Raw genomic sequence first — 23,102 nt, forward strand, 5'->3', positions numbered from 1 at the left:
TCATTGCTCTAGTCCTGTTGAATTAGATGCTTAATGTATGTGTGATCACAAAGCTAGGCTGCCTACCTAGTTGCCAAACTATCTGCCCTTAGCCATGTAGGTAGACAAGTTCTTTCTTACCATTAGGGACTATGCTATAGCATGGAGCCATGAAACAGAAAATGCTTTCAGCAAGGCACCATTGATACCTCATGTAGGCATGGTGGCCAAGTGGTAAGGCATCGGTCTTGTAAACCAAATCCCCATCTGTGCCTTCCTTTAGAGCCTCTTCAGAGTAAGGTGCAGTATGTATTCTTCCCTTTCCATATTGCACTCAAAAATTGACATCGAAGTGTTTATCCCTCTTTGCATTGTAGAGATCTACCCATTTCCTGTTCATAGAGTCTGTTTCATTCATTAGCAAAGCATCATGGTCAAGTGCTGAATCATTGCTCTTTGAGACTCAAATGAGACACAAGATCATTTGTTCAAATTCCGTCCCTGTTGTCATCTTGCTTATGAAACAGGGGAACAGGAATCATATTCCTTCCATTTCCTAATATTCTCAACAGGTAGTATCCGAAGCATGCTTTTATTTTTGAGTTGTAGATGTCAACCTGTTTGTTGCAAAGTTACCAGGACTCCATTTCAAGCAGTGTGGTAAAACAGCTGTGAACTGAAGATTATTTGTTCAGACGCCTGCTGTGCCTTGACTTTTGCTCGGACCACTGAGTGGACTTCAAGGGGTGACCCAGCCAGGGCGCGGTGGCCAAGGGGCAAGGCGTTGGTCTTGTAAACCAAAGATCATGGGTTCAAATCCCATCCGTGCCTGCACTTTGCTATTCTGTCTATAGGATAGGATGCTGTTATTTCTTTTCTTTTACCGAAACACAGGCTTCCGAAGTTCATTCTTATGACAATGTTGCCCCCTCTAATTACCGATCATTAGCTCTACAGACAAAAATGCCTTTTGTTGCCGTTGGGACTATTTTTGTGTCCGTTTGTATTCTTTTATGCTATATCGATGAGCCATGACACAGAAAATGTTGTCAGCAAGGAATTTTGAACCTTCTTGTGGGCATGGTGGCCAAGTGATAAGGTATTGGTTTTGTAAACCTGAGGTCATGGATTTAACCCCCATCCTTGCCTTTCTTTGGAACCCCTTAAGAAGCAAGGTCCAACTTTTGTTCATTCCCTTTCCTTCTTAGATTCAAGAAGGGAAATAGAAATAGTGTTCATTCCTTTTTACACTGTAGACATTGTAGGCATCATCCTCAAGTGCTAAATCATTGATAATTGAGAGACAAGATAATTTCTTCAAATTCCCTCCATGTCTTTATCTTTCCTTGGAAACCCTAATGAAAAAAGAGAACATTCATGTTGTTTCCATTTCCATATATATTCATGTGGTATCTGAGGCATTTGTTCTATGGTGCATTTTAGATTTAAATCTGTTTGTTGTAGCTAATAGGACTCCATCTGAGGACCTCTGAGTCCTGCATGTTTGTAATCAATAGGTTTAATTGCCCTTCTGGTTCGCAAAAATGCTTTGGAGTGGACAAATCCTTTGAATTAATTAGAACATTGATTTTATTTTCATTTGTCCACCTTCATGCTACAGCAAAGAAGCACAGCACAGTAATGTGCTTTGGGTAAGTTAAGTTATGCAAGTTACACAATTATATTACTTAACTTATGCAAAACAGTATGGCCCAGTTTTTTTTATTTTTTATTTTACCATTTGAAGATAATTCCATCATTTTGTGTTGTCAGGACGGAAGACATCTTCTCTATTAATACTACACAGTGTTAAAAAGTGCACTCCTGAAGTGATTTAAGATGCTAAGTAACATGGTATTATATAAACATTCAAACTTTTTTTATATCACAATATAAATCACAATACTATGCGTAAAATTGACATCAAATACTAGCGGTAGAAGGTGTTAGGGGGTGGGGATTGAAGTATAACCAAGATGCAGTCTGAAGAGGTGGGTCTTTAGTCTGCCTCGGAAGATGGCCAGTGGTTCCACTGATTCTGCTGTCCTCACCTCCGTGGAGAGTTCATTCCACCTCTGAGGGAACAGTACAGACAGGGATCGTGTCTGAGAATAGCGACTCCGTCAGGACAGTCAGTTGCCCTGTAGATGCAAAACGGGATATTATTTTCATCTCAAATGATTCAATTATGACGGAAACCCTCGTTATAACTTTTTATAACTAGCGGAAACAAGCGTTTTGCTAATAACATTACAATAATTTGCCTCTCGGTCTGTTTATTGTTATCTATATTGTCTGTTATGGAACTGTTATCTCTAATTTTTTTTATGATACTAGTTTTTGTCAAGTTTAAATCGGGTCAATGGGTTAACGCGGACTAAAAGGCTGAACTACAATACCCACAAACCTCTCCCGGGGAAATCAGATGGGTAAATGTTGTGTATTTTCAGTTATGGGGTCTGTAGTTTAACTAAAGCACGTGTGTCACTGCCTTTAGCGATTTCGAAACTACTTACCCAGTGTGCAAAGCGATTCTAACTTGACCTCTGTTCCGTCGCTGTTTCATCAGCTCTGTACTCGGGAGCCGGCGTGGGTTTTCGTCTGTTCTGCTGAGTTTCTTGGACGCTTGAAAGGTCCTTCTGAGGCGACCAAAATGACGGTAAGCTCTTATTTATTTTTTATTATGCTTCTTGGTCATATTTGCCTCTGTATTCTGACTTCGGCCTATTCTATGATGTCGATATTCAGTTAGCTAAGTAGCTAACCAACTTGCATGCTAGCTGACTAGCTGACTGTACTGTTAAGCAGCCGTCACTGTCACGGATACTACCCTTTTTGTGTGTGTTTCAGGAACGAAAAGGCACCGCCAAGCTAGATTTCCTCCGAAAAATTGAAGAAGAAATCCAACAAAAATGGCAGAAGGAAAGAGTTTTTGAAAAGGATGCACCTAGTACTATTGGGGAAAGCAAAAAGTGAGCATTCATAAAGGCTTGCTAACTAACGTTAGCTTGCTAGCTGATCTCACCAGTCTTATCGGCACATTTCTCTGCTAGTGGAGCACAAGTCATTCCAGGGTATACTGTCCGCCTGACTTGCTGCAGTTCTGTCAGATTTAGACATTTTCTGAATAATGGCCTTTTAAATTGGAATGTCTGGTTTTAGATATCTGTGGTTGTTTTGAAAGTGCAAACAATGAAAGGGTATTACTTTTTGTGGGTACCGGAATATGTCAGCAACGTTAGGTCTGCTGGCTAGCAACTTGGCCAGCTTGCTAGGAGCCACCTATTTTCTCTGCTTACAAGATAGTCAACTAGATTTGCTTTTAATTACCACTTGCAGAACTACATTTTTCAGTGCAGCCAGAGCCACATACCAAATAAACCACAGATTTATTTGCATTACTGATGGATCCGATTAAGTCTTGTTTTGGGAATTATATTAGCCAAACCTCGTTGCATTGCTGAATGAATGGTTCTCTTTCCAGGTGTACATCAAGCTCACTTTTTATTACTGTTGTCTTGCTTGCAGTAAGAACAAGTACTTTGTCACCTTCCCCTACCCTTACATGAATGGAAGACTTCATCTTGGGCACACTTTTTGCCTGTCAAAATGTGAGGTGAGAGCACCTCTCTACATGCCGCTGCATCCCAGGACTGACCCTTATATTTCTCCCTGTTGTGACCAGTAATGTCACTGTGTCTTCATACGTCTGACTCTGATTCTTCTTTGCGTGCAGTTTGCAGTTGGATACCAGCGTTTGAAAGGGAAGCAATGTCTCTTTCCTTTTGGGCTGCACTGCACAGGAATGCCTATCAAAGTAAGTCATCAATTTCATTTCTTGGCAGCAAAAGGTGACATGATTTGCCTTGCACTGTAGCATTTCGCTTGCACGCGTGGGTACTTTAAGCCCTGTTTCTGTCCAGGCCTGCGCAGACAAGCTGAAAAGAGAGATGGAGCTGTACGGCAACCCGCCCCAGTTTCCAGACGAGGAAGAGGAGGAGGAGGAAGAGCTCAAGCCGAAACAGGGGGAGGAGGTCATCATTAAGGACAAGTCCAAGGGCAAGAAGGTGAGGGTTTGATCGCCTGCCCTCTCACACCGCCAGCTCACATCGCAGTGGCCCAGTTCAGTTAAATGGATGCGTTGTGATTTCTAATGGGTTGAGCTTCACTCCACATGTGGTAAGCCAAAATGGGGTGGATAATGTCTGAAACCAAAAATGTTTGACTCAAACTTTCAACATGGCTGGCGAGTAACCAGTGTAGTTCAATACATGTTACATTACATTTGAAATGGGTTAATGTAAAATCACTGTTTTTCCCATGACTAATATGTGAGCACCTTTTTAAGTGTTGATTTTTCTCCATATGGTTCTCAGAGCAAAGCCGTAGCCAAAGCCGGAGGGGCGAAGTTCCAGTGGGACATCATGAAGTCACTGGGCCTGCGAGATGAAGAGATCACCAAGTTTGCCGACGCTGCCCATTGGCTGGATTACTTCCCTCCCCTGGCCGTTCAGGACCTACAGAGCATGGGAGTCAAGGTGACTGCGAGGACGCTTCCTCACTGCAAGATCTGATCAGAAACGCACTGTCAGTTGGTCTGGCACACCTACATTAAGATCTGTGATCAGTCCTTTTTCATTACAGTGTTTCATTTCTAAGTTAGGCACAGTTGATCGTTGAAGAGTTTTGGTAGGTTGTCTAGATGTTCAGCACTGCAAATGCGAGTGTCCTGGAAGTTTGTGTAACTCTTATGTTGCTTCTCTTTTCACTGTCGTGGACTCATGGCTATCATTTTTGTGGTCTACTGTGCTTTTAGCGGTTGGTCAGGCATTTCTGTGCTGCTGTGTGAGATTAGCACAGTTCATCCTTAAGACGAATTTTAGCAATACTTATGCAAGTGTCAAATTGGTTGTATGCTTGTTGTATGCTTATCTTGCTGCTCTTGTATATACTGGTGCTTTATCAATAATGCGTAATGTGCTACTCTGTACCAGTGGCCTTTGTTCATACAGCTGATATGCCCAGGAAGCATTCCTTGAACTGCGTGGTCTTTCTTTTGCTGCAGGTGGACTGGCGACGTTCTTTCATCACGACCGATGTCAACCCCTTCTATGACTCCTTTGTGAGGTGGCAGTTTGTCACTTTGAAGGAGAGGAAGAAGATCAAATTTGGTAAAAGGTTGGTTATGCCCTGGCTGTACTTATTACTGATGGCATTTGTGTTACTGTGAATGCTGGACAGTATAGCAACGTGATCTTCAATGCTGCAGGTATACCATTTACTCACCAAAGGATGGGCAGCCATGTATGGATCATGACAGACAGACAGGGGAGGTGAGAATATTTCACTCTTTGCATTGCTCAGGGTTTGGGTTAGGGGTGAATCTAGTTATTCATTTATCATTTATCTCTCCAGCACAATTAATATAATAATTTATCATAGGGTAATACTCTATTCATTTAAATGTATATGTTGATATTGCTGGAATTTTCAATATCAACTTTCTGAGAGAAGTCCTTTTTGGGCCGTCCCGTCTGGGACTGTATGTGGGTCACTATCACTAAATTAGCAGCTTTTTATGATCTGATTTGTGGCACTGGTCACGGCACAAGTTGGTTATTTTAGGGACATCATCTTTTGGGAAGGGGGTGTCAATATTTGTTCAAAAAGGCCTTGGTAGACAGGGGGAGGGCCAAGCTGGAACCAACACATACCAAACAATAACCAAACAACCTAACAGTGCTGTTTGGTTGGTTCTTATGTGCGTTATTACATAATCTTGTTTGGAATTTTGGCTGTCAAGCAGGAAGTACAAGCACCTCCGTGTGGTAAAGCGCGTTACTGTTTTCTTCCTGGGTTACATTCTTTGGGTTTTTTTGGCGAGCGCTGCACAATTTATTTCTGTTGTTTTGCTGTTGGTTAACAATCACTGGGATTTACATAGACGAGGTGGGTGAATCATTGTTAAGTCAGTTGTGTTTGAAGTGTGAACTTGAGTAACCAAATACTCTAAGATTTGAAATGGATAACATTTTAAATGGAATGCTCAAAGTGTTATTCACACCAATACGTTTATGTACATCTTTTTTTTTTCCTCCTTTAGGGAGTTGGCCCACAGGAATATACTCTAATTAAAATGAAGATTGTTGAACCCTACCCCTCAAAACTAAGGTATGTGTATGTCGGTCTTCAAGCGCATGACAGTGGCAGCCTTTCAGTAGGATGAATTTAGCATTTGGAAGTGGGTGGGATTCTTTTCTGTTGCTCATTGTTTCCATCTGCCTTACCGCAGTGGCCTTAAGGGTAAGAACATCTTCTTGGTAGCAGCGACCCTCAGGCCGGAGACAATGTTCGGCCAGACCAACTGCTGGGTCAGGCCGGACATGAAGTACGTCGTCTTCGAGACGTCTGGCGGTGAGGCCTTTATCTGCACGCGGCGGTCAGCGAGGAATATGTCGTACCAGGGCTTCACCAAGGAGAATGGCGTGGTCCCAGTGATCATGGAGATCCTCGGACAGGTGCAGCATTCCAGACGTGACTGTGTTTTATATCGCCGATGAAACTTTTATAGGTGTCTTTGTAATGGGTGTATAGTAGCATAGTGGCAAAGAGCAGGACTCATAACTGAAAGGTTGCTGGTTTGATTCCCTGCTGGGGTATTGCTGTTGTATGCTTTGGGCAAGGTACTTAACCCAGAATTGCCCCAGTTAATATTGAGCTGTATAAATGGGTAGCATGTAAAAGTTGTAACCTGAGTAAGACAGGGTACCAGCATCTGCGAAATGCCTGTAATGTAGTGTAATAATGGATGCATACATTTTTTAAAATTAAATATCTATATGTTGGGTTTTTTTCTGTTGTCTTCTTCCAGGACATTCTTGGATGTGCTCTAAGCGCCCCCCTTACCTCCTATAAGACCATCTATGCTCTGCCCATGCTCACCATCAAGGAAGACAAAGGTATTTAATATTGCTTTCATCTTTCTATTTCAGTGAAGTCAGTGCAACAGGATGTGTATGAGGAACATGATTGGCTCAAGAGGAATGTGGCATATGAGGCCTTTTTCTGAAGATTTGAAGTTAAGAGTGCGTAGGCAATTTGGGGAGTACAATAATTACATTTTACATTTTGCTTAGCAGATAAGCATCAGTGAAAATGGGATTTGGGGATTTTTGTGATTAATGTGATCTTCTAATGTGATTCACTTCGGCACTCAGCTCTTTTCGGCACTTGTATTTCTCTCCTGGTGGAGCATGATTAATTCCAGTGCATCCTTTCTAGCCCGACTTGCTCCAGGTCCTTTCAGACTGAGACATTTTCTGAATAATGGCCTTTCAAAACTGGAATGTCAGGTTGTAGATATCGCTGATTGTTTGGGAAGTGAGGGCAATGAAAGGGATTGACTTTGTCTGGGCCGCAGAATGTATCAGGAAATGCATTTTTAATGTGGCGGAGCTGTCACTGTTGATGTTTGCGACTGCAGGTACTGGCATTGTCACCAGTGTTCCGTCTGATGCCCCTGATGACATCGCTGCCTTGAGGGACATTAAAAAGAAACAGGTAAGTTTTACCTGTCTTTGAGTCACCAAGCACCCATTCTATATGTGCGTATATATGCGTTAATGTCTGTAATGCTCGGGTGCGTGTCCTTTTCAGTATATGACAATAAATTTTAACTCTTAAATTGCGCTGGTTAGTATATATGATTTCATTTTGATTAAAAAAAGTTGACTAGCTAATAAGGATCCTTTGAATTCCTTTCCTTTCCTTTTTGAATTCCAAGGCATTGAGGGAGAAATACGGGATCGAAGACAAGATGGTCCTGCCGTTTGAACCGGTAGGTGGAGTCTATTATATCTGCCACTGTTCTCATTCTGGGACACACAGTCCCGGATCAAGGTAGAATTCACTCAGCTGGTACACGCAGGAGCATGGCCCATGGCATGTCCTCCTTTCCCCTGCGTTGCCTAGGTGCCCATCATCGAGATCCCGGGCTATGGGAACCTGTCTGCACCCCTGGTGTGCGACGAGCTGAAGATCCAGAGCCAGAACGACCGTGACAAGCTGGCCGAGGCCAAAGAGAAGGTCTACCTCAAGGGCTTCTATGAAGGAGTGAGTCCTCATTACCCCTGCGCTTACTGCGGTGTCCTCAGTTCTGGAACCCTCTGTGTCTGTTCCAGCTTATCTTGAGGTCCTTTTAGTTAAACGTGTTTTGTGATAATTTTAAATGGGATATTTGTAAGGGTGGTGCTAGTTGAGGTTGCCATGTGTTCTGGTAACCAGGTGGTTTCAAATTAAAATCCTGGGAAGGGCCCAGGTGTTGTACCCTTGAGCAATGTTCCCATCCTGAATAGCCTCAGTAAACATCCAGCTGTATAAACGGCCAGCTTGTAAAACATGAGATATGGAAGTCACCCCTAAGGCCAGCTTTTAAGCAAGTAAAATGGTGTAATAGCATCACAGGGCCTCCATTGTCTCACCTCTTTGCCACCATGTAGCTTTGTTTTATTTTCACAAATCCATAATATTTAAAATTTATGTTATATGCAGTAGCTAAGGAAAACTGCTAAGCAAATAAGTTATGTCATTTGCTGAGGTCATTCTGTGTGACAATCTGACAAAAATGTCAATGACATTGTGGATTTTCCTGAAATTCAGTACATAGTGGGTGAGTGTGGGTTGGGTGTAGATGTCAGTCAAGTATTTTAAAATTTCTCTCTTCAAGCAACAAGTGACAGATATAGAGGTATATATAGGTTAGGCCTAATTTGCTCCTCTGTCTGAATACTGTGAGGAGATTGATATCACTACGTCTTCACAGATAATGCTGGTGGATGGCTATAAGGGGCAGAAGGTCCAGGATGTGAAGAAGCCCATTCAGAAGATGATGGTGGAGAAGGTGAGGAGAGCAGAACTGAGTTTGAGTGTTCTTTTCTGCTTCTTGGCTATTCCAGATCTGTGCTTTGATCTGCGTGTGATTGTTTTGCTGCTGTTATATTGTGAGGAGAGTCAATGACAAAAATGCTGTGCTGCAAAAAGGATGTGGCAGTTTGTTGTGTGGTTTTTGAATTACTGTGTCCCACGCCATTGTTTCTCAAAGGCAGAATGGCTTAGTGTAATAGTATTAGTATTGCGCCCGTATGTGTATGTGTGTGTGTGTGTGTGTGTGTGTGTGTGTGTGTGTATAAAAAATATGAAATTTGGTATGGATGTGTCTTCAGCAGTGTTGAGTGTTTAATATGGTTCTGCTTTGGTTTCAGGGTGAGGCCCTCATCTACATGGAGCCGGAGAAGCAGGTGATGTCACGCTCTGGAGATGAGTGTGTGGTGGCACTCTGTGACCAGTGGTGAGTAAAACTGTCTGATCTCCTACTGCAGTGTAGCCATACTAATACTGATAGACGGTTCACTGCACTGTAGACATACTAATACTGGAGGTTTTACTGCAGTGTAGACCTACTAATACTGATTGCTTCGTTATAATATAGACAAACTAGTAGTAAATTAGGATTGGTAGATATATCAATACTGATGGAGGTTTCACTATCACATAAACATTAATTTTGTTAGAGGCTTCACATAGGTTTTGACACAAGTATTGACGACTGTCCTAAAAATTAGGTGGAGGTCTCTATAGGGTGTGGCAGTGTCACACCCAGTGCTTGTACCAGATCTCCCATTGTCCTTTAAAGTCCTTGAAAATGTGTGCATCCTGAAAAATCCCCAAATCCAAAAATGAACCGTTCTTACCTTTTTTCTGCCCTTTTTTTTTGTTGCTAACTCATTAGCACACTGCGGTGTGCGTTTTAAGTGTCATCAAGGCGGTGTGCTGATGTTGCTAATAAACCAGCTACTGGCTATACATTAAGTCCGCCACTAAAAGTCATTAGAGCCTGGCGTTCACTGCCAAGTATGTGACTGCAGAGAGACTGAATACCCCCCCGAGCCTCTCCATCCTCAAAAGTTTATCCTTTGAAAGTCACTGAAAAAGTCATGGAAAATATGAATCTGATCCGAGTGGTAATCCTGTCATTCCCTGACAGCCTCTGTCTCAGAGACAGGCTTGGATTGCATTTGCACATTACGGCACTCCGTGAGGAGAAATGGGCAAAGGAGTATTTTGAGATTCTTTTTTTCCCTCCAAGGATTCTTAATCCCTTTTGTATTTCAGCCCAGGCATGACTTGAGAGTGACTTTCATGGAATGGTTACTAACTGCTGTTTAGAACAGAAAACAACCTGTTATTGATATGTCTGTCCAGTACATGCTGGACCAGTCTGAGACAGTCAGATCACCGTGTTGTGTAAGGCAGTACTAACCAGTAATCTGTGTGAGCATTGTAAAGGGCAGTTATCTGTGTTGTGCTCATCTTTTCTGCTCTTGCTGCCTGACAGGTACTTGGATTACGGAGACCCTGAGTGGAAGCAGCAGGCCACGGATGTCCTGAATAAGATGGAGACGTAAGTCTGCTGTGAAATCAAACTTTTGTTTTGCACGTGCATTTCCTCAGAGCCAGGAAATAATCACATTTTGACTAGATTTGACCCAAATTGTGTCGGTGAATCCTCGGTTAAATAAATGAATGATAAGCAGGCTGGAAGCTGTGTACAGGAAGTTCCCAGATTAATGAGGGTCTACGATGAGGGAGAGGGACTATGATGTTGGATAAGACTTGGTGATTGCAACTTGGCGCACACACCTGTTTTTGGTTACCTTGCAGGTACGGAGATGAGACGAGGAAGAACTTTGAAGCGACCCTGGCCTGGCTGCAAGAACACGCATGCTCTCGGACCTATGGGCTGGGTAAGATGGGCCCATCACAAGAAAAGCAGTCTGTGCAGAGAGCTCTGTTTGTCATTGCTTCACTTCCCTCTCCTTCACTTGGAAGGTGAAGGATGATTTAGGCAAGGGGGGGTGGGAAGGGGGGAGGTGTAATGGATTCGGGGGCAGCTCACCCACCAAGGTCAGTGGAGCGGCGCAGGGAAATGAGTGAAGCTCGATACTCATATTTTTAATGCTCACCATTATGGAGCTCCCGCTTCCTTAGTTAATTATTCAGCTGTTTATAGCAGTGATTCCATTTGAGGATTGGTTCTGCGAAAACCTCGCGGTTGGTACCATGGTGATTTTAATGGAGTTGGATCCATGTGACTCAAATAACCGAGTGTTGACCTTGTCAGTGTACTCTGCTGCAGACTTTTTCTTGATGAAATCATTCTTTAAATACACAAAGGCAGCTGTTGTGAAGTTGAGATGTCTATCTATGTCTGCTTCAGTTTATATTGTAAAACAAGGTTCAACAGTATATATGGCAACATGGTATGTATCACAATATGGTATGGGATACACTTAGGGACAGTCAACTTTGTGCAAAAATAAGTACATGAAACCATACTGAAGCAATCTGCCCTGCTTCATTTTAGTGGTATGATTCACAGTTGTGATAGGCTGACCTAGCTAATCTGCCATTCTTTAGCCAATGCAAGTGCAAATGTTGCGCTTACTCAGGATATTGGGACATATGACTGTGAGTATTTTTATATACAGACAGAATGGTACAGTGATCACTCTGTAGATCTCCTCAGGGTGTAGCAGACTATACTTGTATATTAGAGAAGACAATGGCAATACGTAACTCTGTTACCAAATGGCCACAGCCCCACTGTAACCTTAGCCTTTGCATGATGAGAATTTTTCCAACCATGGACCGAGGAGTCTCTCTAATGTTTTCTCCTGTGTTTGTTGCCATAGGGACGCGGTTGCCATGGGACCAGCAGTGGCTGATCGAGTCGTTGTCAGACTCCACCATTTACATGGCCTACTACACAGTGGCCCACTTCCTTCAGGGTGGAGTTTTGAATGGACAGGGACCCTCACCGCTGGGCATCAAGTACGCCATCCGCCTGTCGTGTGTGATCACCAGTAGATGCTACTGAAATGGACATTCAGAAGCTTGGGCATCTATGTAAATTTAGGTAGTAGCGTGGTGTAGTGGTTTGGGAGCTCTGCCGTTAGGTGTGATCCCTGTATGAGGCACAGCTGTTGTACCCTTGAGCAGAGTACGTGACCTGTGTTGCTTCAGTAAATATCCAGCTCTGCACATTTACATTTATTCATTTGGGAGACACATTTATCCAAAAGTTCCTTACAAATGAGGCATAGTACAACACAAGCAAAAGGCCAAATAAGGCATCAACAGTATTAGAAGTTTTGCATGACCAAGTTTTAGTGTTGGCCAGAAAAGGTACAAGATGTAATGCAAGTCCCCCGCATAATGAATACCTGCTGATCAATTATAACTCCAGCTCCAGTTAATTGAAATGATTTAATAGATTAGAAATTGAAGTGTCTGCTGATGATCTCATAGATGTACATAGCTGGTCCTTGCAATTAAGTCCATGTTTGAGAGTTCAAAAATAAGACCGTATAGTTAGTACCTGAGCCTTTGTGGTCTTGGGGTGCAGTGCTCTGACTGCCACACCTTGCTGCTAAAATGAATTGGGCGTGGCCTTGTTTGTGATCCCCCTCAGACCGGAGCAGATGACCAGGGAAGTATGGGATTACATCTTCCTGAAGAACTCGCCCCTCCCCAAGACCAGCATCCCCGCGGAGCACCTGCAGAAACTGCGGCGTGAGTTTGAGTACTGGTATCCCGTGGACGTGCGCGTTTCCGGGAAGGACCTGGTGCCCAACCACCTGTCCTACTACCTGTACAACCATGTGGCCATGTGGCCGGAGGACAGGTGAGACTGCTGTTACTTTCACATAGCTCTGCAGGTGAACGTTCAGCAGCACTGAGGGGTGTAGACGAATCTTCACTCTGTCCAAACAAAAACATACACATGTACCGATAAGTATGTTATTAATGTTATTAATAAGTATGTCATTAAATTTCAGCGAGTATTTTTCACTAGTTAGACCAGTTTGATGGTCTCTGATATTATGGGAAGTACTTTGCTAGACTAACCAAAAAAAAACATGCTTGCTAAAATGTGTTAAAAATGAAGCAAAGTGTGAAGTACAGCTAAACTTTAGTAAAATCTTAACAATATATAAAAATGTGCATAAGTCCCTGAAAACAAATGGTGAACTTAATTTGTTCAGATAATCAGTTTATGGGTTGTGTTTGTTTAATGGAAAAACAGACGTTTAGTGTGACAAAATCCATTAAACTGTGGCATTTGGGCTGGAGGTGATCTGAGCCCTGATGTGACTGCAGCCCGAAATCCGAAGACACCAATGGAGCATATTTCCAAAACATCCATGATTGATTTTCTCTCCTGACGTGATATACCAGTTTCAGGGCTATCCTTGTATTGAGTCTGCAGACAGAGAAGAATTAACCTGGACTGAAAATCATTATTTAATGTCTTCATGTTCCTTATAAATGTAGCAGTGTTTGCGTGACTCGCCTGAACATTAAGCCAACAAAAATCACCCGTTGAAGCGACTGCATCTTGATATTGGAATCTATTTCCTGTCAGGTATCACCACAAAGCCTTGTGGTTGTTAGCTACTTGGCAAAAACCTGTGATATTTAAGGCAGCAGCTGTGGACAGCTTAATCTTTATGTGCATCTTATAAATGTGAAGCAAACACTTTTTCCTGACATTTTGGTGTCTTTTTTGCAGTGGGAAATGGCCACAGGCAGTCAGAGCCAATGGGCATCTGCTGTTGAATTCAGAGAAGGTGAGGCAGTATTGCTTTTATCCACATTTTGACTTAGCGACTTGATGATGGGCCACTGCATGGAGTGAATGGCTTCAATCATGACTAAACATGACTGATCTGAGGTTGTGTTTCTTTTGTTGGGAGTGTGGCTGCATTGTGGCGTAGTGGTAATGAGCAGGGCTTGTAACCAAAAGGTTGCTGGTTCGAATACCCTCTGGGGCACTGCTGTTGTACCCTGCGTGAGGTATCTCAGAACATGTCAAGCAGTGTAAGTGCTTAAAATTGTAAGCTGTACAAGTCTCCTTGGATAAGAGTGTGTGCTAAATCACAATGATGTAATTTAATATACAGGATTGCGGGGTGGCAGGGTAGCATAGTGGTAAGGAGAAGGGCTCGTAACTGAAAGGTTGCCGGTTTGATTCCTCTCTGGGGCACTGCTGCTTACCCTAAGGCAAGGTACTTAACCCAGAATTGCCTCAGTAAATATCCAGCTGTATAAATGGATAACATAAATGCATAAATGGATAACATAAGTACATACCGATTTAAGTTACACTGGATAAGAGCTAAATGGCAGTAATATAATTTAATGTACAAGATTTTATAGGTTATAATATATATATGCACACTTTAATGTTCAATGCCAAACTCACTGCTTGTTTTGCATTTTTGTTCGCCAGATGTCCAAGTCCACCGGTAACTTCCTCACCTTGAGTCAGGCGGTCAGCAAATTTTCCGCTGACGGTAAGATTTCGAAAACGCAGGTTTCATCTCTCTGTGATTATTCTGCAGATGTTTTTTTTTTTCCATATATGCAAAATTAGCAACAGCCACTCTGAGTGTAATAGTATGTATTTACATCTGTTTATAGCTGTCTAACTGTACTTGAGATTTAAACCCTTGCTAAGGTTGTAGTTTGTCCGCAAAGTCCTTTTGGAAGGGGGTGGCTCCTTTCTTAAAGAGAAGTCTCATTTGAAGATCACCCATCACCATCACAGCATAGGTCTTCATTGCAATCATTTCTGACTAAACCATAAACACTTAAAGTCATTGTTTCTCTGAATTAAAAAGAGGTTTTGGCAGAGCGTTTTGGGAACATTTCTCAGTGCTGGATCATTTTTACAGTGGACAGATGGGCTTCGTTTTGAGCAGGTGAGAGGTGATCCCGTGTCACGCAGCGCAGTTAAACGCGCATGTTTTTTTCCCTGCGTCAGGAATGCGCCTCGCGCTGGCGGACGCCGGGGACACGGTGGAGGACGCCAACTTCGTGGAGGCCATGGCTGACGCGGGCATTTTGCGCCTCTACACCTGGGTGGAGTGGGTGAAGGAGATGATCGCCAATCAGAACAACCTAAGGACAGGGCCCGCCGACACTTTCAATGACAGAGTCTTTGCGAGGTAAGGAGCTCTGCTTTGAAAGGTAGCAGGCAGAGCTGTCAAAAGTTGCTGTTGTGATAAAAGGAAAAGAACATCAGTTGTGTCAACAACCGTATTTCGTTATCTCTCCCCGTCTCTCTCTCTTACTCGCTCACCCTCTCACTTGCACTCTCTAGTGAAATGAATGCTGGGATCCTGAAGACCGAGCAGCATTATGAGAAAATGATGTACAAGGAGGCCCTGAAGACTGGCTTTTTCGAATTCCAGGTGAGGGGTGGGGAAGCATTTCCACATTTTCACCTGCCAGCCAGGTAAATTTCACTAGCTGACTCTGTCCTCCTGGCTGTGCTTGTTGGCAGGCGGCGAAGGATAAGTACCGGGAGCTGGCGATAGAAGGCATGCACAGGGACCTGGTCTTCCGCTTCATCGAGAACCAGACCCTGCTCCTCGCGCCCATCTGCCCTCACCTGTGCGAGCACACCTGGATGCTGATGGGAAAGGTGAGACCAGGGGGCGTGGCCGCTGTAACCGTAGCAACGGCAATGACAAAGTGACTGCTGGGTGATCTGGAAAGGCCCCAGCTGTAAACCGTAAGTGGGCAACCGGCTGTTGCCTAAACAAGGTCTCCCTCCTCAACCCCCCTCCCCCCTATCCCCGCACCCCGCGTGGAGTAAAAGGCTTCAGGTAGACTAAACATGCAGTGTGATGTGGTGGTAATGAGCAGGGCTTGTAACTGAAAGGTTGCTGGTTCAAATCCCTTCACCCCCTCGCTTCCTGTGGCTTGCAGAGCGGCTCTCTGATGAAGGCTTCCTGGCCCACGGCCGGGCCGGTGGATGAGATCCTCATCCGCTCCTCCCAGTACCTCATGGAGACGGCCCACGACCTGCGGCTTCGCATCAAGGCCTACATGCAGCCGCCCAAGAGCAAGGTACTGCCGCCGCATGGCATGTTGGGATATCAACAGGAGTGGTCTCACTCTACTCACACATTCTGACAGACAGTGAGAACACCACCGTTCGGTAGTTTAAAAAAACAGGCATTTTCACTCAACTGTTGTTACTGATGTTTACGAAGGGGCTTAATTGGGCTAAACTGAATCTAAACATGTTTGTGCTCTAGCTAATAACACATTAGAAAGCGGCTACGAGCATTGCTTTCGCTTCAGTAAGCCTAATTAAACAACGTGTGCCTTTGGCTGAAGTGGAGCGGTTTACATTGACACTGATTACGGTATGTAGCACAGATTACACAGGCACGCATCACATCTCATTTTTCTCTGGTTTGGGGCGTACTCTTGTGCTTCTTACCCATGAACAAAAGCTGGTGAAACGGCCGGCCATGATGTAAAGGTTCTTGACAGCTGTCATGTACAATAAGTTTATGGATACTCAGGCATCCCTTCTCTTTTCTCAGTGCTTTTAGGAGGAAAATGCACCACAAGTATATCATACTTTATTATATAAAATTATAGCTCTCAACTATGAATTATTAAATATATAAAAACGGACTGTTTTTTTCCAGTCATTTATTTAAAGCACTTCGGTGACGGACATCGGGGCCTCTGAGGACTGCTTTTCTATGTGGACTGACCACAGGGGCCCAGCCTCTTAGGTCAGAAGTGCATCCCCAGATGGTTTGTTTTTAAGCAGCAACTGATGAGCTTATTGTGCCTGCTGTTTTATGCCTGATGTTTCCTGCAGAAAGGAGACACCAAAGCTCCCGAGAAGCCCACTCACTGCACCGTCTATGTGGCTAAGAGCTACCCTCCCTGGCAGCACAGTGCCCTGGCCCTGCTGGGGAAGCACTACAAGGTATGCCCCCCCCCCCCCCCCCCCCCCCCAAACTTCTGCGCCCACATTACACCGCACACCCTCCCAGGGAGAGCAGACCTCCCACCCTCCTCCTTTTGCTCACTGCTGAAGGGATTAGGCCTGTGTCACAGACAGGTGATGATGTGTGGGCCTTGTTAGAGTTCTCACGCACACAAGACAACCCCCAATCCCTGCTCGTCCAATCCCAGTTCAGGACCCTGCCAGTCAGCTCTCAGCACTGTGTACGTGACAGTGGTTCTGCTGGGTGTGTGTGTCATGGAGATAGGCATTTTTGGTGATGCTGATCTAAAATATCTCCTTGCCTGTCACTCACCTGTGTCCTGGCCTCTCCCCTTGCTTTTTCTGCACTCAGAGCAACAACGGGAGTCTGCCGGAGAACAAGGTCATTGCTGCAGAGCTGAACGCCATGCCGGAGCTGAAGAAGTACATGAAGAGGGTGATGCCTTTCGTAGCCATGATCAAGGTGAGGGAGAACAAGGCGTCCCATAGTCATCTGCCCCATAGCGCTTCAGCGATTCGGGATAAGGGGAAAGTATCGCACCCTTCTGAGTGTTCACCCTCCCCCTATCCAAAATAGGCTAGCTCCATCCCCAGAGCACTTTAGCTGTTGAGGACAGGATAGTATGCATATAATGCTTACTTTTGTTCATGGGGTGGCAGTGTAGCATAGTGGTAAGGAGCAGGGCTGGTAACCGAAATGTTGCTGGTTCGATTCCCCTATGGGGCACTGCTGTTGTACCCTTGGGAAAGGTACTTAACCCACAGTTGCCTGAGTAAACGTCCAACTGTATGAATGAATAAGATGGATAAAAACTGTAACCTCCTGTGTAAGTCCCTCAGGATAAGGGCATCTGCTAAATGACAATAATGTAATGTATGTAATGCAATGATAGGAGGAGGATATCCCTATCTTTGGCCCGAAAGCGCTCCGGCAGATCAGGATAAGTGGAGCATTTTTCCATCCCTAAGCAGTCCAGTGATTTGGAACAGGGAGATGATGTCTCTGCCCCCAAGCATTCCGGTGATTCAGGGAAGGAGGAAAGCATCAATGCCCCACTGGAGCCCAAGGGACTGAAGATAAGGGAAGACTGTCCTCTGGGTCACCGGCAGTAGAGCTACAGTGCCAAACTGCTCTCCTGAGTCGTCTGACCTTACAGCAGAATAAGGGGTGGACAGGGAATGAAATAACTTAAGCATTTCTAAGCACTTTCTGAGAAGAATGCCTCATGGAGCACATTTTTTCAAAGTTACACAAGGCCTTTATTGAAATATATATATGGATATATATGGATTGATGCCAGAGAAAACCTACAAGCTATTGAAAAGTTCAGCTATCAGAATTTATGTCCAGCTGATGTCCTGGTTGATTAACACAGTGGTGTATTTCACCTGAAAACCATCAATGAGAGGTTAGTGCAGATTTCCAATGAAAAATCGCAAGAGTAATTCATAATACAACATTGAACAGGTGATATGTAGCTGAAAGCAAGGCCACTCAGATATATAGTTTAAAGGCTAGTCTCCATCCTCATTAAACTAGCCAAAAGGTAAATGAATAGAGTTTTAAGGGTATGCCCACACATCATCTTAAATGCATTACATCATAGAAATTTAAACAACAAGAATTGCATTTGTTTTTTTTTTCCTCCTCACTTGTTTTTGTTACCACGCCAGCATTTTATAGTCTCTTTTTATCGATTGGCAGATTTACCTTTTCAGCTAAGACAAAAGTCTTTTCACAGGAGATGATGTCCTAAACCTGAATGCTCTTTTGACCTCACCTCCTCTCAAAACAATACTCTGGAGACTGGTGCATAGAGTTGTATTCCTATGATTATATCATAGAGGTTTAAACAATGAGAACGAATGCATGTTTTTTTTTTCACTTGTTTTGTTCTTGTTACCACACCTACGTTTTAAAATTTCTTATCTTTTTTATGGATTCATAGATATCCCTTTTCAGCTAAGAGGAACGTCTTTTCAGAGGAGAAGAAAATGTCTTTTCTCAACCCTGAGTGCTCTTTTGACCTCACCTCCTCTCCAGACAGTAAAGAAACTGAAAAATGGATAAAAAAAGCTGGAGTTCTGTGGTATCCAAACAGGCCAAAGATTCTCTGTAGATTCAGGATGAGAAGGCCGGGGGATGGGCAGGGGGGAGTTGGTGGGGGGGGGGGGGGGGTAATCTCTGTGTTGACATTCAACTCCTCGTCAAACCCAAACTTAAAATTCAGACCGGAGCTCCGTCTGATGCCGTGTCTCAAAGCATTGGTTTGATCACAAAGAAGGGGCCGCTCGTCAAATCCTTATTTTCTTTCTTTAGATGATTTTCTCCCTATGTTATCTGCTCCTTGCAGGTCGTTGTGTGGAAACGGAATGTAACCCCCCCACAGTTGCGCGAATATGCGATTGACGCTGCATGGCAGCCATATTAAATCATCTTCATGTATTTCACTGCTGTCGGATAACAAGTGTGGAAATTCTAGCACTGCTTCAAAAGAAGAGGGGAGAGGAGGGGGGGGGGGTTAAAAATAAGTAAATAAATAAAAAATAAAAAGGATCAAGTAAGATGTAACGAACCACAGACATGGTTATCATGCCACGTCAATCGTTGTGTGGAGGCTGACAGTTTCCTCTTTAATGCAGCGGGGAAAAGGCTCGGGGCACACAGAGACGTGCTCTTGACGCCTCTGATCTGAAATGTGTGCTTTCAGGAAAACCTGGAGAAGAACGGACCAAGGGTCCTGGACCTGGAGCTGGAGTTTGACGAGCGAGCTGTTCTGCTGGAGAACATCGTTTATTTGACCAACGCCCTGGAGGTGCAGTCCGACTCGAATCTGCTTTTAAAACATTTTTGAAGGCTTTTGTTCACGTTACAGTCAACTCAATTTCATGCATTTCCCTACCACTGATTTTTACTCGATAATAAATTATTACTTTCATTTTAACGGTTATGATTGAATTGTCATCCCAGTGGGTCCAGTGATACTACAGTGTCCAGCTCAACATTCAATCCCACTACCATCTTGCCTGCAGTCAAATCCCTGCTCTGTGTGCATGCTAACCATAGCAGTGGCCCTGTTCGTTTCCTCTCTCCCCTTCTCAGCTGGAAACACTCAGAGCATTTGACTTGTCCTCATGAAACATTTAACGCTCTGTGCCTGACTGCTCCTTCTCCCCCCCCCCACCAGCTGGATCAGATAGACGTGATGTTCGCGTCGGAGGCAGACGACAAAATAAAGGAGGACTGTTGCCCGGGGAAACCGTTCAGCGTCTTCAGATCGGAGGTAGATTAACAAGGGGGGGGGGCTTTTATCGGAGCCATCACCCGACACAAAGACCTGTCTCCTGTTTGACTTCCCCAGATTAATCTTTCCTCACCAGAGAGGGGAAACGGCTTGCTAATGTTAACCGCTGCCCCCGCTCCGTCTCCTTAGCCCCGCTGACGCGACTGCCATCGAGGCAGCCGGCCCCGTGCTTTTTCCCGCCGGCGGTTAGTTTCACGCCATTGGGTTTTTCCGTTAATAATTTCTCAGGGACGTCCTCAGAAATGTCAGGTTGCATTATCACGGGGCAAAAGGCAGGGGATTCAGACCCGGCGTGCCCACACGCTTGTGTTAAGCTGGGGGTAGACGGTGTGCGTCGGATGTAGGTGACATCGAGGCCAAGGGCTACGCGTAAAATCGTTCGGAGGTGCCTTTGGTTGCGTCTGTGTGGGTACGCACTCTTTCTTAATGTGGCTTTCCCATTGGCATTCAGGGGTTGGCAGTATGTGTTTTTTTGGTATTCGTTTTCGACAGCACTCCCCATTTCCAACCCCCCCCCCTTTTGGGCTGCTCAGCCAATGAGCACGCTGCTCTTGTGACACCGTTACCTTCCTTAATTTTACGCGTTCCCTGTGTCCCATCATCACTGTGCATGGGGAAAAAAGTGATAGATGGTACAGCGAGAGGGTAGGAGGATAAAAGGCAATACAGAAAGTGATGAGGTTGAATGAGGGGGTAAACTGCAGTGCATCACATGAAAATGAGCTGTAAATTTGCGCTTTTCATTTTCATCAGTTTTATAGATGGCTCTTGTGAGGTCTTGAATGATTACTGTTTCCATAGCTGTGACTGACTCATCCTGGCTCTGTTACTCTCTAGCCCGGAGTCCCAGTGTCGTTCGTCAACCCCCAGCCTGCCAACGGGCTCTTCACCACCAAGATTGATATCCGCCAGGGGGACAGCAAAGACAGCATCGTCCGAAGACTGTCCAAAGTGAACCGGGTGATCAAAGGTAGGCTCTTGCGTGATCATCTGCCCCTTGTCCAGCATTAATTAATAGATCAATTAATTACTGTCATTTATCAGAACCGATTATCCGAGCAACTTACGTAGGTTACATTTTTATCCATTTATACAGCTGGATGTTTACTGACTCAGTTGTGGGTTAAGTACCTTGCCCAAAGGTAAAACAGCAGGGAGTAGAACCAGCAACCTTTCGGTTACGAGCCCTGCTCCTTATATACTGCAGGCATCCAAGGGTACTTAGGCTGCTCACATTGAGTGAGTGAGGTTTTCCTCCATTGTTGTTTGTGTGAAGCACACTGTCCAATGACAGAGTCACCTTAATGGTGCTGACTCACTGGTCATTAAGGATTCCTGTGGTGCCCCTCACGAACAGCAGGGGGTTCCCCTGATGTTCCAGCTCTGGCTCTCTGAATGTGGCCATGTTATCATCCCCCCAGTTTTTGATTTGCTGAGTAAACCCTTCCCTCTCCACATTGCCTGATTTGCGGTAACTATTCTGGCTTAAAATGGCTGCCTTGCAACACCTAGGTGGGTGCCACACATTGGTGAGGGAAACATTGAGTGGTTTGTAAAGTGCTTTGAGACACTCCGGAGGGAAGCAAGGTGCCATATAACTGCATTGTACTGCTGTCCTCAAATTCATGCCTGCGAACCTTTCATTCTGCACCTCAACATTTGTGGTCTCGACTGTTGTCGACTGTGCTGAATGTCATTAGCGCTTGTCCTTTGATCTCCCAGACCTGTCCAAAGTGAAGCTGATGAGGTACGACGACCCCCTGCTGGGGCCCCGACGTGTCCCAGTCCTGGGAAAAGAGGAGCAGGGAAAGTTGCCCATTTCCGAGAAGTCCACCTTCCACATCAACCTGGCCGACAAGAAGGTCCACATCACAGACAATGGCCTGAACGTGGACATCGGAGACACCTTGATCTACCTGGTCCAGTAGAGTCCATCGGCCCCTGCAGCGCGCGCATGTGTATGCGGGTGTGTGAGTATGTGTGTGTGGGAGACGGTCAGAAGGAAGCCACTGAAGTACAGCCAGCAGCTGGGTCAAACTCATAGCCAGCCTCCTGCCCTCATTCTAAAGTGCAAGTCTAAATGGTAGCCCTGCCTTTTTTGAGAGATCTGCAGTCCACGCTCCAGTGCTAACCAGAATTTTGAGGACCATGCTGTCTTAATAATTTCAAAACCAGTCAGAAAATAATCTGATATATTTGGTCAGCTCATGACAGAAATGTATTTTCTGCATTTTTTTTCTAAATCCGTCCACTGGTTTGATGTTAACAGAAGAAATGACTCAGCCTTTTTTTTCCCCCCCACCCACATTCTTTTTGGCAGTTCTCTGTGTAACTTTGCTGAGACCTGTAGTTGGTAAGCGGTGCCTTTTTGTGAAAGCAACATTACAGAAAAGATGGGTTGTATTTCACTGTCTCTGAACATGCAACACATTGTTCCTTTCTCTTGATGGGTAATGGTGTTCCAGTCCACTTACTTTAAACTAAATTGATTGCGCTTCACCTTCAGGGTCTGTATGGTGGTGTACAACAGGTCACAGCTGGAGTGAGTGGCAGGGGCTGGACGTTGGGCTGTCCTGATGAGTGTGTGTCCTGAGTGGCTTTACAAGCACAGAGAACCGTTACATATAGATATGTCCTTCCATAGAATCGCTGTATGCAGATGTTTCATTTTGGTATGGTTTTGGCAGTTTAAATGTCTGTCTCATCACCCTTTCTTCTCTCTTTACATGTTTCTCTCATAACACGAGTTGATTATTTCTAAAGGACATTATTTATCCTGGCAGAAAAAAAACGTTTACCAGCGCCTTTTTCACCAAGTGTTGGGCATCAGAAACAAATGTATTTACAGTGCGACCTGACTTGTGCAAAGTAATAAAACGTTTCTAAGATCAGTGTGTGCTTTCTTTGTCTCTGTGCAATTTTAGAACTCTCTCTTACAG

The 23,102-nt window shown here is 44.5% G+C and overlaps 1 protein-coding gene and 1 non-coding gene across 2 annotated transcripts; both read left to right on the top strand.

Moving 5' to 3' along the window:
- Positions 1 to 738: 738 nt before the first annotated feature.
- On the top strand, positions 739 to 810 carry trnat-ugu. Its single transcript has one exon. It is a non-coding gene; the product is annotated as a tRNA-Thr (tRNA).
- A 1,732-nt stretch (positions 811 to 2,542) lies between these two features.
- lars1b (leucyl-tRNA synthetase 1b) lies at positions 2,543 to 22,445 on the top strand. Its single transcript, XM_036525640.1, has 32 exons — positions 2,543 to 2,638; positions 2,830 to 2,951; positions 3,508 to 3,595; positions 3,716 to 3,796; positions 3,903 to 4,046; positions 4,356 to 4,517; positions 5,045 to 5,157; positions 5,249 to 5,312; positions 6,083 to 6,150; positions 6,272 to 6,497; positions 6,851 to 6,938; positions 7,463 to 7,539; positions 7,763 to 7,816; positions 7,951 to 8,091; positions 8,801 to 8,878; positions 9,240 to 9,325; positions 10,373 to 10,438; positions 10,699 to 10,781; positions 11,730 to 11,868; positions 12,509 to 12,721; positions 13,610 to 13,667; positions 14,330 to 14,393; positions 14,864 to 15,047; positions 15,203 to 15,293; positions 15,386 to 15,526; positions 15,814 to 15,954; positions 16,727 to 16,837; positions 17,211 to 17,321; positions 19,570 to 19,674; positions 20,047 to 20,142; positions 21,001 to 21,133; positions 21,886 to 22,445. Exons 1-32 carry the CDS (start codon positions 2,633 to 2,635, stop codon positions 22,089 to 22,091), a joined length of 3,540 nt encoding a protein of 1,179 aa, XP_036381533.1. The 5' UTR covers positions 2,543 to 2,632; the 3' UTR covers positions 22,092 to 22,445.
- Positions 22,446 to 23,102: the final 657 nt, after the last annotated feature.

This window comes from Megalops cyprinoides, chromosome 3 (genome assembly GCF_013368585.1).
Source record: "Megalops cyprinoides isolate fMegCyp1 chromosome 3, fMegCyp1.pri, whole genome shotgun sequence".
In the NCBI taxonomy this organism is placed as follows: Eukaryota; Metazoa; Chordata; class Actinopteri; order Elopiformes; family Megalopidae; genus Megalops; species Megalops cyprinoides.